The 14,589-nt window shown below is 36.4% G+C and overlaps 1 protein-coding gene across 1 annotated transcript in view; it reads left to right on the top strand.

Moving 5' to 3' along the window:
• Positions 1-14,316, top strand: part of NUDCD1 (NudC domain containing 1) — an 80,816-nt gene extending 66,500 nt beyond the window's left edge. Inside the window, exons 9-10 of the mRNA XM_024739737.1 lie at positions 10,345-10,504; positions 12,728-14,316. Coding sequence (XP_024595505.1) covers positions 10,345-10,504; positions 12,728-13,020 — 453 coding nt within the window. The 3' untranslated portion in view covers positions 13,021-14,316. The remainder of the gene's footprint in view (positions 1-10,344; positions 10,505-12,727) is intronic.
• The last annotated feature ends 273 nt before the right edge of the window (positions 14,317-14,589 follow it).

Raw genomic sequence — 14,589 nt, 5'->3', positions numbered from 1 at the left:
GGCCTCTCACTATTGTGGCCTCTCCCATTGCAGAGCACAGGCTCCGGACGCGCAGGCTCAGCGGCCATGGCTTACTGGCCCAGCCACTCCGCGGCATCCTTCCGGACTGGAGCGTGAACCCGTGTCCCCTGCATTGGCAGGCGGACTCTCAACCACTGCGCCACCAGGGAAGCCCCTATTTCGTCCTTTTTTATAGCTGAGTAGTATTCCATTGTATATATATACCACATCTTCTTTATCCATTCATCCGTTGATGGACATTTAGGTTGTTTCCATGTCTTGGCTATTGTGAACATTGCTTCTGTGAACATAGGGGTGCATGTATCTTTTTGAATTACAGTTTTATCTGGATATATGCCCAGGAGTGGGATTGCTGGATCATACGGTAATTGTACTTTAGTTTTCTGAGGAACCTCCATACTGTTTTCCGCAGTGGCTGCACCAACTTACATTCCCACCAACAGTGTAGGAGGGTTCCCTTTTCCCCACACTCTCTCCAGCATTTGTTATTTGTAGACTTTTTAATGATGGCCATTCTGAGAAGCATGTGGTGGTACCTCATTGTGGTTTTGATTTGCATTTCTCTAACTAATTAGTGATGTGCCTCATTTCATGTGTCTATTGGCCATCCGTATTTCTTCTTTGGAGAAATGTCTCTTTAGGTCTTCTGCCCATTTTTCAATTGGATTGTTTTCTTGTTGTCAAGTTGTATGAACTGCTTGTATACTTTGGAAATTAAGCACTTGTCGGTTGCATCGTTTGCAAATATTTTCTCCCATTCTGTAGGCTGTCTTTTCGTTTTGTTTATGGTATCCTTTGTTGTGCAAAAACTTATGTTTGATTAGGTCCCATTTGTTTATTTTTGTTCTTATTTCTATTGCTTTGGGAGTCTGACCTAAGAAAACATTGGTACGATTTATGTCAGAGAATGTTTTGCCCGTGATCTCTTCTAGGAGTTTTACAGTGCCTTGTCTTATATTTAAGTCTTTAAGCCATTTTGAGTTTACTTTTGTGCATGGTGTAACGGTGTGTTATGACTTTATTGATTTACATGCAACTGTCGAGCTTTCCCAGCACCACTTGCTGAAGAGACTTCTTCCCATTTTATATTTTTGCCTCCTTTGTTGAAGATTAATTGGCCATAGGTATGTGGGTTTATTTCTGGGCTCTCTATTCTGTTCCATTGATTATAGGTCTGTTTTTAGTGCCAGTACCACACTGTTTTGATTACTGTAGCTTTGTAGTATTGTCTGAAGTCTGGGGGGGTTATGCCTCCCGCTTTGTTTTTTTTCCTCAGTATTGCTTTGGCAATTCTGGGTATTTTATAGTTCCATATAAATATAAATTTTAGGATTATTTGATCTAGTTGTGTGAAAAATGTCATAGGTAATTTGATAGAGATTGCATTAAGTCTGTAGATTGCTTTGGGTAGTATGGCCATTTTAACAATATTAATTATTCCAATCCAAGAGCATGGGGTATCTTTCCATTTCTTTGAATATCTTCAGTTTCCTTTGTTAATGTTTTATAGTTCTCAACATATAAGTCTTTCACCTCCTTGGTGAGGTTTATTCCTAAGTATTTTATTTTGGGGTTGCTATTTTAAAAGGTTTTTTTTTCTTTTATTTTCCCTTTCTGATATTTCATTGTTGGTGTAAAGAAATGCAATCAGTTTCTGTATGTTCATCTTGTATCCTGCTACCTTGCTGAATTCATTTATCAGTTCTAGTAATTTTTTGTGTGGAGTCTTTAGGGTTTTCTATATATGGTATCATGTCATCTACATATGGTGACAATTTTCCCTCTTCCTATTTGGATACCTTTTATTTCTCTTGTCTGACTGCTGTGGCTAGAACTTCCAATACTATGTAGAATAGAAACGGTGAGAGTGGGCATCCTTGTCTTCCATATTTTTGTGGAATGCTTTCAGCTTTCACTGTTGAGTATTATTTTGACTGTGGGTTTGTTATAAATAATTTTTATTATGTTAAGATATATTCTCTCTGTACCCACTTTGGTAAGAGTCTTTATCATGAATGGATGTTGAATTTTGTCAAATGCTTTTCCTACATCTATTGAGATGATGGTGGTTTTTATCTTTTCTTTTGTCCATGTGGTATATCACATTGATTGATTTACATATTTTGAACATCCTTGTGAACTTGGGATGAACCCACTTGGTCATGGTGTATATCTCTTTTATGTGTTGTTAGATTTGGTTTGCTAGTATTTTGTTGAGAATTTTTGCATCTATATTCATCAAATAAATTGGCCTGTAATTTTCTTTTTTGGTGGTGTCTTTGCTTTTGCTATCAGAATGATGGTGGCTTTGGGAGTGTTCCCTCCTCTTCAGTCTTTTGGGAGAGTTTGAGAAGGATGGGTAAAAGTTCTTCTTTGTATGTTTGGCAGAGTTCGCCTGTGAAGCCATCTGGTCCTAGACTTTTGTTTGTAGGGAACTTTTTTAAATTACAGATTGTATTTCACTTCTAATGATTGGTCTGTTCAAATTGTCTGTTTCTTCTTGATTCAGTTTTGGTGGGCTGTTTCTAGAAAGTTGTCCATTTCTTCTAGGTTGTCGAATTTGTTGGCATATAATTGTTCATAGCACTCTTTTATGGTTTTTTTTGTATTTCTGCGGCATCAGTTGAGATTTCTCCTTTTTCATTTCTTATTTTACCTTTCAAAGAACCAGCTCTCGGTTTTATTGATTTTTTTTGTATTGTTTTTTAATCTCTTATTTATTTTCTCTCTGATCTTTATTATTTCTTTCCTTCTGCTGACTTTAGGTTTTGTTTGTTCTTTTTCTTTTAGGTGGTAGGTTCGGTTGTTTGAGATTTTCCTTGTGTTTTGAGAAAGGCCTGTATCGCTATGAACTGCTCTAAGAACTGCTTTTGCTGCATCCCATAGATTTTGTATGGTTGTGTTTTCATTGTCATTTGTCTCCAGATATTTTTTAATTTCCTCATTGACCTGTTGCTTTTTTAGTATGTTGTTTGGTCTCCATGTAATCTTTTTCTCATTTCTTTTTCCATGGTTGATTTCTGGTTTCGTGCCATTGTCAAAGATGCTTGAAATAATCTTTATACCAGATTTTGTTTTGTGCCGTTTGGTCAATCTTAGAGAATGTTCCATGTCCACTTGAAAAGAATGTGTGTTCTGTGTTTTTTGGATGTAATCCTGAAAATGTCAATTAACTCTAACTGTTCTGTTGTATCATTTAGGATATCTTTGCCTTCTTGATTTTCTATCTAGAGTATCTGTCCATTGATGTGAGTGGGGTGTTAGTCTCCTACTATCATTGTATTCCCATCAGTTTCTCCCTTTATGTCTGTTTTTGTTTTATGTACTTGGGTGCTCCTATATTAGGTGCATATATGTTGACAAGTATAAAGAGTGTAAAATCCTCTTCTTTTTTTTAACATCTTTATTGGAGTATAATTGCTTTACAATGGTGTGTTAGTTTCTGCTTTATAACAAAGTGAATCAGTTATACATATACACGTTCCCATTTCTCTTCCCTCCTGCCCCTCCCTCCCTCCCGCCCTCCCTCTCCCCCCCCTCTAGGTGGTCACAAACCACCTAGCTGATCTCCCTGTGCTATGCGGCTGCTTCCTACTAGCTATCCACTTTACGCTTGGTAGTGTATATATGTCCATGCCACTCTCTCACCTCATCACAGCCTACCCCTCCCCCTTCACATAGTCCATGCTCTAGTAGGTCTCTGTCCTCTTCTTGTATTGATCCTTTTATCATTATATAGTGTCCTTCTTTGTCTTTATGGCCTTTGTTTAAAGTCTGTTTTGTCTCATATGAGTATTGCAACTCCTGCTTTCCTGTCATTTCCGTTTGTGTGAAATATCTTTTTCCATCCTCTCATTTTCAATCTATGTGTGTCCTTTGCCCTAAAGTGGATCTTATGTATGCAGCATTTTGTAAGGCTCTTGTTTTTTTATCCAGTCTGCCATACTGTGTCTTTTGATTGGAGCATTCAAGTCCATTGACATTTCAGATAATTATTGATAACTCTGTATTTATTGCCATTTAAACTTTGTTTTCCAATTGATTCTATGTTTCTTCTTTGTTTCTTTTTGTTGTTCTTTTTGTGGTTTGATGATTTCCTTTTATTTTATGCTTGTGTCCTTTATTTGGTTTTTGTGAATCTATTGTTATTGATTTGTGATTACCGTGTTTTTCAAGTATGTTAACCCCTTCCAATAGCTGCTTGCTTTAGACTGATAGTCATATAGGCTCAAACACATTCTAAAAAAAAAAACACATTCTAAAAAAAAAAACAATCTACATTTTCTTACTCTCCCCCACATTTTATGATTTTGATGTCCTCTTTTACATCTTTATGTTTAGTTTATCCTTTTGCTGTCCCTTGTGTTTATCATCACTTTCACAGATAGCTTTTTTTTTTTCTTTTTGATGTGTATACTGGCTTATTTAAGTGATTTACTTTCCAATTGTGAGCTTCTCTTTCCTATATCTTCTTGCTTCCGTTCTATTTAGAGAAGACCTTTCACTATTTCTTTTCAGGATAGGTTTAGTATTGCTTTAGTCTTTTGGTTTTTGCTTGACTGAGAAATTCTTTCTCTCTCCTATTCTAAATGATAATGTTGCTGCGTAGAGTATTCTAGGTTGCAGATTTTTCTATTTTAAGTCTTTGAATTGAACATCTTGTTCTTGATTCTCACAGGTTGATTCTTACAGGTAACTGCCAGATAATGAATAACATCTTATTTCCCTGTTTTGTCTGCTTCAAATTAATGATGACATGTCTTTGTTGTTCTTCAAACATTTTCTTTTCCTTATATTGAGTTTTTTTGTTTCTATAGCATCATACAAAAAGTGCACTTAATTTGAATTGTACTTTTTAATTTTTGCACTTTATTTTCATTCACTTAATTAACTTATTAGCAAAACTAGTTTGCTTCAGTTTGCAATCTTAATCCTGATTTTCTTTTTTGGACAAAATCCTTTCATCTGGACTTGCAAAGGTTGCAAAGAGCAGAGAAGACCTCTCGTTACCACAAGTCGTAGATATTTAGTGTGAACATATGTGGCGACTATAAGGAATAGTGGAAACAATCTCTTTAGATCTCATAGAGAAATAATAGAAGGTCATTCTGTAAACAAATGCATTTGCAAGTTCGACCTAAAAGAGAAGGGAAACATTGTTTAGAAAATAGCACATAGTTCTGATGACAAGGTAATCTCCTTGTCTCCTGAGAATCAAGTGTCCCTCGCTGTCTACTGTAGTGCTGTGCCATTATCATCACATCACCACTTCTTTACTTGCTTCTGCTGCTCATACCTCTGTGATTCACTTCCTACCTCATGATTTCTGCTTTCTGTAGTCTCTCTGGGTATGTCTTTTGCCTCTCTTTCTTATTGGCTGTATGTTTGTGTTAATTGTTCATTTCTGGCATTTCAGAAGAGGATTTTACTGTTTTTGGCCAGCCACCATCCCCTATGGGAAGCACCTGTTCAAGAAAACACTTCAGTCTAACCATTTCATAAATCAATGGATAAAAGATGTTTGCCTTTAAGTTAGTTATCTACTCTGGTAGAAGCCAGGGTGTGGGAGCCTACTTGGGTATATGGAAGCTCTTGTGGATATTGAACTATCACCAGTCTGCTCATTATAAGTGGCTTGCTTTTTAGGCAAGTTTGTAAACAGTGAGCAGGGGACTTCTAGTTCAGTCTAGGGTCTGGAAAGCTGGAAAGAGTGTCTCTCCCAATGTAACAACAAGAGAAGCCTGGATAATCTGTAGAATCATTACTTTAAAAAAATTTTTCAGAGGTTAAAAAAAAATCTGAGGTTACAGCACAATCAATCAACTAGCTTGAAATCCAAGGGAAAAACAGGTACCACCAAGGAGAGATTGGATAGGAGAGCTGGTTCATCTGAACATGGGAAGAAGAAAGGATTGCCATGTAAGTGGGTAAGGAAAATGTAAGTGGGTAAGGAAAATCCAACAAACTGCTAAAAGCGTAGTGGGGGCTAACAAGAAGGTATAGAACCCATGGGATTTACAAATCCTCTTTATGGACCTTGACCAGGGCCTGATGCGGAAGACGGGGAGCAGGGGAGGAGACAGACAGGGGGAAAGCCACCCTGGTGATGCAGCATTGGAGAAGGGAAGTATCTTCTGCCGTGAAAAGAAGAATGAAGTCCTGCCTGGTTTATTTTCCTTAAGTAGCAAAAGCCTTAAGCTGCTGAGGGAAGAGCATCAGATCTTATCCTAAGGGCTCAGAATAAGACCCACAGCAGCCAGGGGAAAATAAAAATAATTTTAAAACACCACCGCTATGCCTGGGGCAGGGGCAGGAAATCAAGGGTAGATTATTAGAATTCTCCTATGGCAGTATCACTAAAAAGGCCCAAACCCAAGGACACAAGGCCCAATACTGAGGCTGAACCAAGAGAACCCTCTGCCTATATCCTTCCATCCACCATCATCAAGGCTGAGAAGCACCAAGTAACAGGCAATAATAATCTACCACTAGGGAAGGAGTAAGAGCATAGGGAGACTCTCTGAAATGAGGATGTATGGTGAAGGCCTAAAGTTAGGGGTGGAACAGTACAGTTGGGGAAAATCCTCCAGCATCTCAGTCCCCACCGGAGTGCAAAGTAACACTGAAGGAATTTGAAGTTGGTGATGCACTGAAGGTAACCATAGCAACAACAGAATTCAAGCTCAGATCAGCCCTTTCTTAGCCCTTTCTCAACCTCCCTCTGTCATGACCACCCACACGAATGGCCTAGCAAAAGAAATGTGTCCATTACCAGGCATAAATACTGCTTACCTCAGTCTCTACAGTTTTTTACATCCAGTATTTATTCTTTTAAATTATTGACATTTATTTTATGGCCCAGAATATGGTCTATTTTGGCAAATGTTCCATGTCCCTTCTGGGATTCCAACTAGATGTATAGTAGACCATCTGATATTGCCCCACAGCTCTTGGATGCTCTGTTTTTTTGTTTTTAACCCCACCCCACTTCAACCCTCTTAGGTTAGTAAAAATTAGCAGAACTGAAATCAATCTTCCAGGTTACTGATTTTTTTTCCCCTCAGATGTATTGAGTATACTGATGAGTTTGTTGAAGGCATTCTTCTCTTGTTGCTGTGGGTTTTTTTTTTTTTTCTAAACTTCAAGCATTTTTAATCAACTCTTACAGAGTCATAGTGGAACTCACAAAGGAAGTAGGAAATATTTTGAATCGAACGAAAATGAAACAGCACATATGGGATGCAGCTAAAGCAGTGCTTAGAAGGAAATTTATGGCATTACATGTTATATTACAATAGAAAAAGTGTCTCAATTTTATAATTTAAGCTTCCATCTTAAACCAGGAAAAGAAGAGCAAACCAAGTCTAAAGTAGAGGAAGGAAACTTACAAAGCAGAAATGAGTGAAACTGAAAACTGAAAATAATAAAACCAATGAAAAGATCAAAATTGGTAAGTCTCTAGCCAGAGTAACCAAGGAAAAAGACAACACAAATTACCATATCAGAAATAAAAATGGACGTGTCAGGACAAGTCCAAAAGACAGTAAAGTGTAATAATGGGATGTTATAAACAACTCTATTTTCATATATTTGACAATTTAAGTGAAGCTAATTCCTTGAAAAACAAGCATTACCACAGTTCACTGAAAAAGAAATAGATAACCTTAATAGTCTTGTATCTGTTAAAGAGACTGAATTTATTGTTAGGAACCTTCTGTCAAATCTCCAGACCTAGGGTGCTTCACTGGTTTGCTCTACCAAATGAACAAACAATACCAATTCTATACTTCCAGAAAATAGAAGAGGAAGGAACACCTCCCACCTTGTTTTATAAGGCCAGCATTACCCTGATAGCAAAGACATGACAGAAAGGAAAACAGGAAAAAAATTAAAAACCACACCAGTATCCCTCATGAATATAGATCAAAAGTCCTCAGTAAAATATTAGTAAATGAAATCCAGCAGTAAGTACAAAGAATACATCATGACCAAGTAGTGTTTACCCAGGGAATTCAAGGCTGATTCATCAACATTCACGTATCAATCAACATAATTCAGTGTATCATCAGACTAAAGAAGAAAAATATTTGACCATTCTAGTAGATGCAGAAAAAGAATTGACAAAACTTAGTATCTGTTTATGATAAAAGTGCTTAGCAAACTAGGAGTTGAAGGTAACTGCCTCCTTGAAAAACCTAGTGTTAACATCGTATTTCATGGTAAAAATAGTAAAAATACTAGAATGCTTTCCCCTAAGATTGGTAACAGGCGGGCTTCCCTGGTGGCGCAGTGGTTGGGAGTCCACCTGCCAATGGCAGGGGACACGGGTGGGAGGATCCCACATGCCGCGGAGCGGCTGGGCCTGTGCGCCGTGGCCGCTGAGCCTGTGCGTCCGGAGCCTGTGCAAAAGATAGGCAAGGGTGTTTGCCCTCATTACTCCTAGTCAGGATCATGCTGGAGCTCCTAGCTAGTGCAGTGAGGCAAGAAAAAGTAGTAAAAGGTATAAAGAATTATCAAGAGGTTTCAGTAACTACCATGAGAAAGATGAAACCATTTTTAGGTGTTATCTTAAAAGCAGTGTTTATCTGCAGTTCCTTTGTCTACTCTTAGCTTGCAACCTTTGAATGGAATTATAAATTTTCCTAACATGGCTGCTGACCAACCTAATAAGTATCATACATCTTAAGTGGTGTAATCTTTTTTATTTATCTGTATGGAATACTTGATTTTAAAATGAAGACTAGGAGGGCTAGAATTTATTAAATGAATATCACAGGTCTCTTACTACATAAAGAAAAAATTATCTCATGTAAAGGGAGTGTTTTATCTCACAGTAAATTATATTTGCAGTTAGTTCCATCAGACTAGTTTATTATAATTTGTTTGTAAAACTTACAGATAATTATATTTAAAACATCCACATCTTATTGGAGGAATAATGTGTTCACTTTCTGAGGGGCAGATCCACAAGCTATTTGCTGAAACATGCATTAATGAAAAGTATAAAACTGAAAGTAATGAGAACACAGTTCAAACTACAGAAAAATTGAATTTGACAATAAAACTTACCGTAATATAAAAGGCCAGTCAGTTGGCAGTGATTTTGAAAATAAACCTCACTTAGCCAGTGATTATCAGGAGCAAAGGGAGAGAAGAAATAGTCTGTGAACACTGTGTGCCAGCCTGTTCCTCTTCTGCAGAGAACAAGTACCGGCCCCACCCAAAAGCCCTATCCCTTGGCATTGTTGCAGCAACACAAATTAGGTTGCTCTGTCTCTGGATGCTCCTGTGACCAGTAGCCTGTGTGGGAGAGCCACTTCACAGCTTTCCCTGTTGAACATAGGTCAGGTCTCCACCTTTAATTTCAACCCAACATTTTATTCTCGTCTGCTCTAAAACTCATGGAAGCAATTCATTGTTTATTAAGTGCTATGCATATTTTATGTTTTCTGTATCTGATATGATTTTTGTTGGTATTTAGGCATTTTTAACTGATAAACAGCATTTGTAATGAAGAATGTCACTGCAACCTCTTTCCATTAAAAAAAAAAGTATTCCTATAGATGGAATCCAGTTATGAGCCTCAACCTAATGAGTCTGTAGTAAAATGAGTTCCTTTAGCCATCAATATTGCAATAAAGTTATTAACATAATGAACATTCTTGACATTTTATTGTAAATAGACAATACAAAGTCAATAATTTGTAAACAGATCTGCGTTTGAATCCTAGCATTGTGATTTTTCTGTGTAGCCTAGAATAAGTTACTCAAGCTCTCTCAAGTATATTCTTCCATCTATGAAGATAATAACAGCCTAGTGGGTTATTGACGTTAATATTTGTAACGTGTCTGGCACATAGATTGTGCTCATAAATCATAGTAGCTGTCGTTGATTCTTGGTAGTTATTATTACAAGTTAGCATTTGTAAACTTCATATTTGTATTCTGTGGTTTAAAAAATATTCTGCCTATAAAATTGGTGCTTTATAGCATGTTGTAAAACTAGTTACTAACAGTTGACAAATACTATAGTGTAGTGGCTAAGAACACAGACTCCAGATTCAAATCTCAGCTGCACAACTTATTACCAGGCTGACCATGGGCAAGTTACTTACATCCTTTGTTGCATCACTTTCCTCGGCTTTAAGATAGACCTAACAATAGCACATTTCTCCCAGGAGCGTTATGAAGATTTATTCATCAGTTTTAGGTGTGTAAAAAGTTTAGAACAGTTGTTGACATGTAGTTCTGTGTGTCAGCTGTCTTCCTTATTACTATTAGTTTGTTGTTGAGTAAATGATTTTTTGTCACTTTTTATTTTAGGTGAATCTTGGAAGCAACCAGTACCTTTTCTCTGTCATAGTGGATCCTAAAGAAATGCCCTGCTTCTGTCTGCGCCATGATGTTGATGCCCTTCTCTGGCAACCACACTCTGGCAACCAAGACGATATGTGGGAGCATATCGCAACTTTCAATGCTTTAGGTATAAGCAAGCTCTTTGACAACTTTTTCCTTTATTTTGAAAATTAGTCAATTCTTTTTTTTTTTTTTTTAAGTTTTTGGGTTCGTTTAAATTTGAGCTGTCCTAAGTATGCTTGGATTGATTTGTGCTATAATTTGGTTGCTTGCACATAGTTGATGAATGTTAGTACTTTTGGAACAGTAGGACTAATTTGTTTTTATGCTTGTGCAGAAGATCAGCACAGAATAGAAATCAAAGTGGTTTATCTAACTGCATGAATCATTCTAATCAGTTATTTGCTTATTCCAACTAAGCTATACAATATCAGAATATGAACAAGGGGCTTGACAGTACCCTACATGGAACTTGTATTCAGGTTTCTTCAGAGTAGTCTTCGGTAATCATGGAATTGCTCTAAGGTAAAGCACATTATGAGACATCTTTCATGGAACTTATGTGAAAAACAGCCATTATAATGAAAACACTTAGGGAAGATGATGATAAGCAGAAATGAAATTTATTCTGTAGGATAAAAGGGAAAATACTGTTGTTTTTTTTTGTGTGTGGTACACGGGCCTCTCACCGCTGTGGCCTCTCCCGCCGCAGAGCACAGGCTCCGGACGTGCAGGCTCAGCGGCCATGGCTCACGGGCCCAGCCGCTCTGCGGCATGTGGGATCCTCCCGGACCAGGGCATGAACCCGTGTCCCCTGCCTGACTCTCAACAACTGCGCCACCAGGGAAGCCCCGAAAATACTGGTTTTAAACCTAGAGCTTGAAACATTTTGAGCTACATAATTGTAGACTTACACAATGATAAAATACATTAGTATTGTGTGGGAGAAATTTTTTATATGAATTGACCACAGCTATTGCTTTATTGAAAGGTTATTTTAAACTGCCAGCAGGAAGTAAAATTATGCATTGTGATTGCTGTATATGTACAACCCTAATTGTAGAGGAGTTTTTTTTCAATTATCCCTTATAGTTAATAATATGGGCTGTTAAACTGGTTAATTCAGACTCCAAATGGATTTTTATGACCTGAAATAAAGTTTGATTGAATAATTTAGCCACGTAATTTCTAGTTCTACTAAAATTCCGGATTTTTTATTCTCCTGTTTTTTTCAGTAAGAGGAAAGCTTTATCTTAATTTTCAGATATTCCTTTTGTATTCCTAAATCCCCTAGTATAATGGAATTCTATTATGCTTGAGTTTAAGTTAAATCAACATTACATTAGGTGTGTAGTCTTGAGATGTTATATACATTATTTGTCAAGATTAGCCTGGAGAGCTAAATCTAGGCTCTCAAATAGGTGTCTGTGTCCTCTCTAATTTTTCCTCCTCAAGCCCTGCTTAATATTAAAAAACCAGCATTGATCTGCCTGTGCTCAGTGGTTCCTTCGCTCATTCATTGTTTGATGAGGTCTCAGTTTACATTAGTGTTATATTTCCTCTCTCACATGTTATAATGTTCAGTAATCATGTCCCAATCTGAAAATTCTAATTTTTATTTCAGAACATAAATGCTCTTTTAGACTATAAAGATAATTTTTAAAAAGATTATTTCAAATTTTAATTAGTTTTCAAGGGACATCCCAGTGGAATTTTTTTAAAAAGATACTTGAATTTTCTTTGAATTTGTAGTGGTCTCAAGGCTCTGCTTATTCTGAGAGGTGAAGTACAAATCCTGTTACAGTGTTGGTATTTGTGTATAAAAATACCACTAACATTACAGAAATAATGGGAATGCATTGTGCATATTAGTACCTTTGGGCATGGGGTCTGCATTATGCACACACTCCTAAAATAACTTTATAATACATCCTATAAACATTTTCCCATTTATTTGATAAGAAAAAAGAAAAGATGCAATGCCACATCTCTGATTGATGTACTCTATTATTTAAAGATATTTTGGCATGTTTTTAGTGTGTTAGATTTTTAATGTTTTAATTATTCATGGAAATTATATAGGAACTATACTGTGCTTTTTTTTGAAGGGATGAAACTATTTTCCTTAGGAATTAATGCTTTAATTTTGCACCATTTGGGAGAGATTGATTGTGGTTAGTCATTCATGGTTCAGAATTTAACAACTGTTGAGTATCTATGATATATATTTTTTATTTAATCCTTTCAATTTATAATAAGATTTATGAACTACTGAATGTTAAATCACTGTTTTTCCCTTCTGTTTAATATATACTTTTTCTTTTTCTTTTTGTCTCATATTTCTTGGCAGGCTACGTCCAAGCATCAAAGAGAGACAAAAAATTTTTTGCCTGTGCTCCAAATTACTCTTATGCAGCCCTTTGCGAGTGCCTTCGACGAGTTTTCATCTATCGTCAGCCCACTCCCATGTCCACTGTACTTTACAATAGGAAGGAAGGCAGGCAAGTAGGGCAGGTTGCTAAGCAGCAAGTAGCAAGCCTAGAAACCAGTGATCCTATTTTAGGCTTTCAAGCAACAAATGAGAGATTATTTGTTCTCACTACCAAAAACCTCTTTTTAATAAAGGTAAATACAGAGAACTAATTACTCCAACATGTTGGCTTCTCTGTACTGAAAAGTATTCAGTGGTAGCTGGAAGGCTGGGCAGTTGTGCTGTAATCTGTTACATTTTTATTGTGTTAAAATTATCTTGTATGAATTTATTTTTTAAAGGATATTGGAAATATATTCGAGATTATGAGTCTTTAAGAGCTATAGAATGAAGCTGCAAATTTAGAGAAAATTAGCTTCTGTAAAAAATGTAAAGATAGTATTAGCAAGTAAAATTAATTTTTTAAAAAACAGGCTAGAATCTCATCTTTTATATGAAAGATGTACAATTCATGTTTAAATAAAAATATTTATCATGTATTCTTTGTTCACTGATACAGTTTCTACTTCTTTACCTATAGAATGTATAGGATAATAGTTAAAGTGTTGATTCTTGTAAATACTTTTTAAATGGACTGAATAGCTGGGGTAGAGGGAGAAATATAACAGGTACAGCAGGTCTAGTACTGTTAAACTTTGCTGAGAGACCTTAAGTGTTTTTTTATTTAAATTTTATCCATTTGGTCTTCCACAGACATAAATAAAGAGAGATGATAAGGTTCTATGAAGTGTAGCTCTTATCCATTGCCATATAACAAACCACTCCAAAACTCAGTGGTTTAAAACAGGATGTTTTATAATTTTTCATGGTTCATTGACTTGACTGTCTCTGGTCTGCATGGCCTTTCCTCCTCCAGTAAGCTAGACCGTGTTTCTTCCCATGACAGAAAAAAACATTACAAGAGGGCAAGCCCTAATGTACAAGAGTTTATCAAGCCTGCACTTGCATCATATTTGCTCATCTTCCATTGAACAAAGCAAGTCTAGAGTCAGTGTGAGAGTGGAGTACACGAGGATACAGATAGCAGGTGGTATGATTCACTGGGAGCCACTTATGTAACAGTCTACCATACAAATTATAATTCATCCTCGTAGTTCTCCTTACATTTCTACAGTTAAGAAAAAAGTAATCCTGTTTGTTTATACATTAAATATGGTTTGCCATGAATTTTAGCTTCTTATAGTATTTCCTTGGATTTCTTTTGGTGTGCATTTACCTGGAAAATTGTTTACTTCTATACCATTTTTGTATGCTTCTTATATATACTTCAAGTTAAATTTTATATTATAATAGGGGAATTGAGACTTTAATATAAGAGGCAGAAAATGAAGAAAAGAGTACAAGATAGGAAACGTTTGTTCCTAACATATCTCTTGCCTATCTAGACAAGTGTTTGGCTGAACTAAATTTTAGTGAAAGAAGGAAAAATAAGTTTGAGAGACAGAAAAGGAGGAAAAAGATGGGGATTACATGCATGTTCTAAACACTATGTCAGAAAGCGGTTTCCTGGAGAGAAGTACTGGGACGCTAGATAAAAAGTTGGGAAAAGTCCTGAGAACTGGTAGTGACAGTGGAGTCCTAATGGTACTCTGTTAGTACTAGGAAAGAGGACTAGAGAGCTATCTAGCATCAAGAGATCATGACCACAGGAAAAAAAAAAAAAAGTATGGCTGAACCAAAAAACAAAACAGTGATATTTGCAGAACTTTTTAGTGTCACTG

This window comes from Neophocaena asiaeorientalis, unplaced genomic scaffold, assembly GCF_003031525.2.
Source record: "Neophocaena asiaeorientalis asiaeorientalis breed wild unplaced genomic scaffold, Neophocaena_asiaeorientalis_V1.1 scaffold66, whole genome shotgun sequence".
Taxonomy (NCBI): Eukaryota; Metazoa; Chordata; class Mammalia; order Artiodactyla; family Phocoenidae; genus Neophocaena; species Neophocaena asiaeorientalis.
Note: the sequence above shows the minus strand (reverse complement) of the source record. Positions and strands in the feature narration are given on the sequence as shown.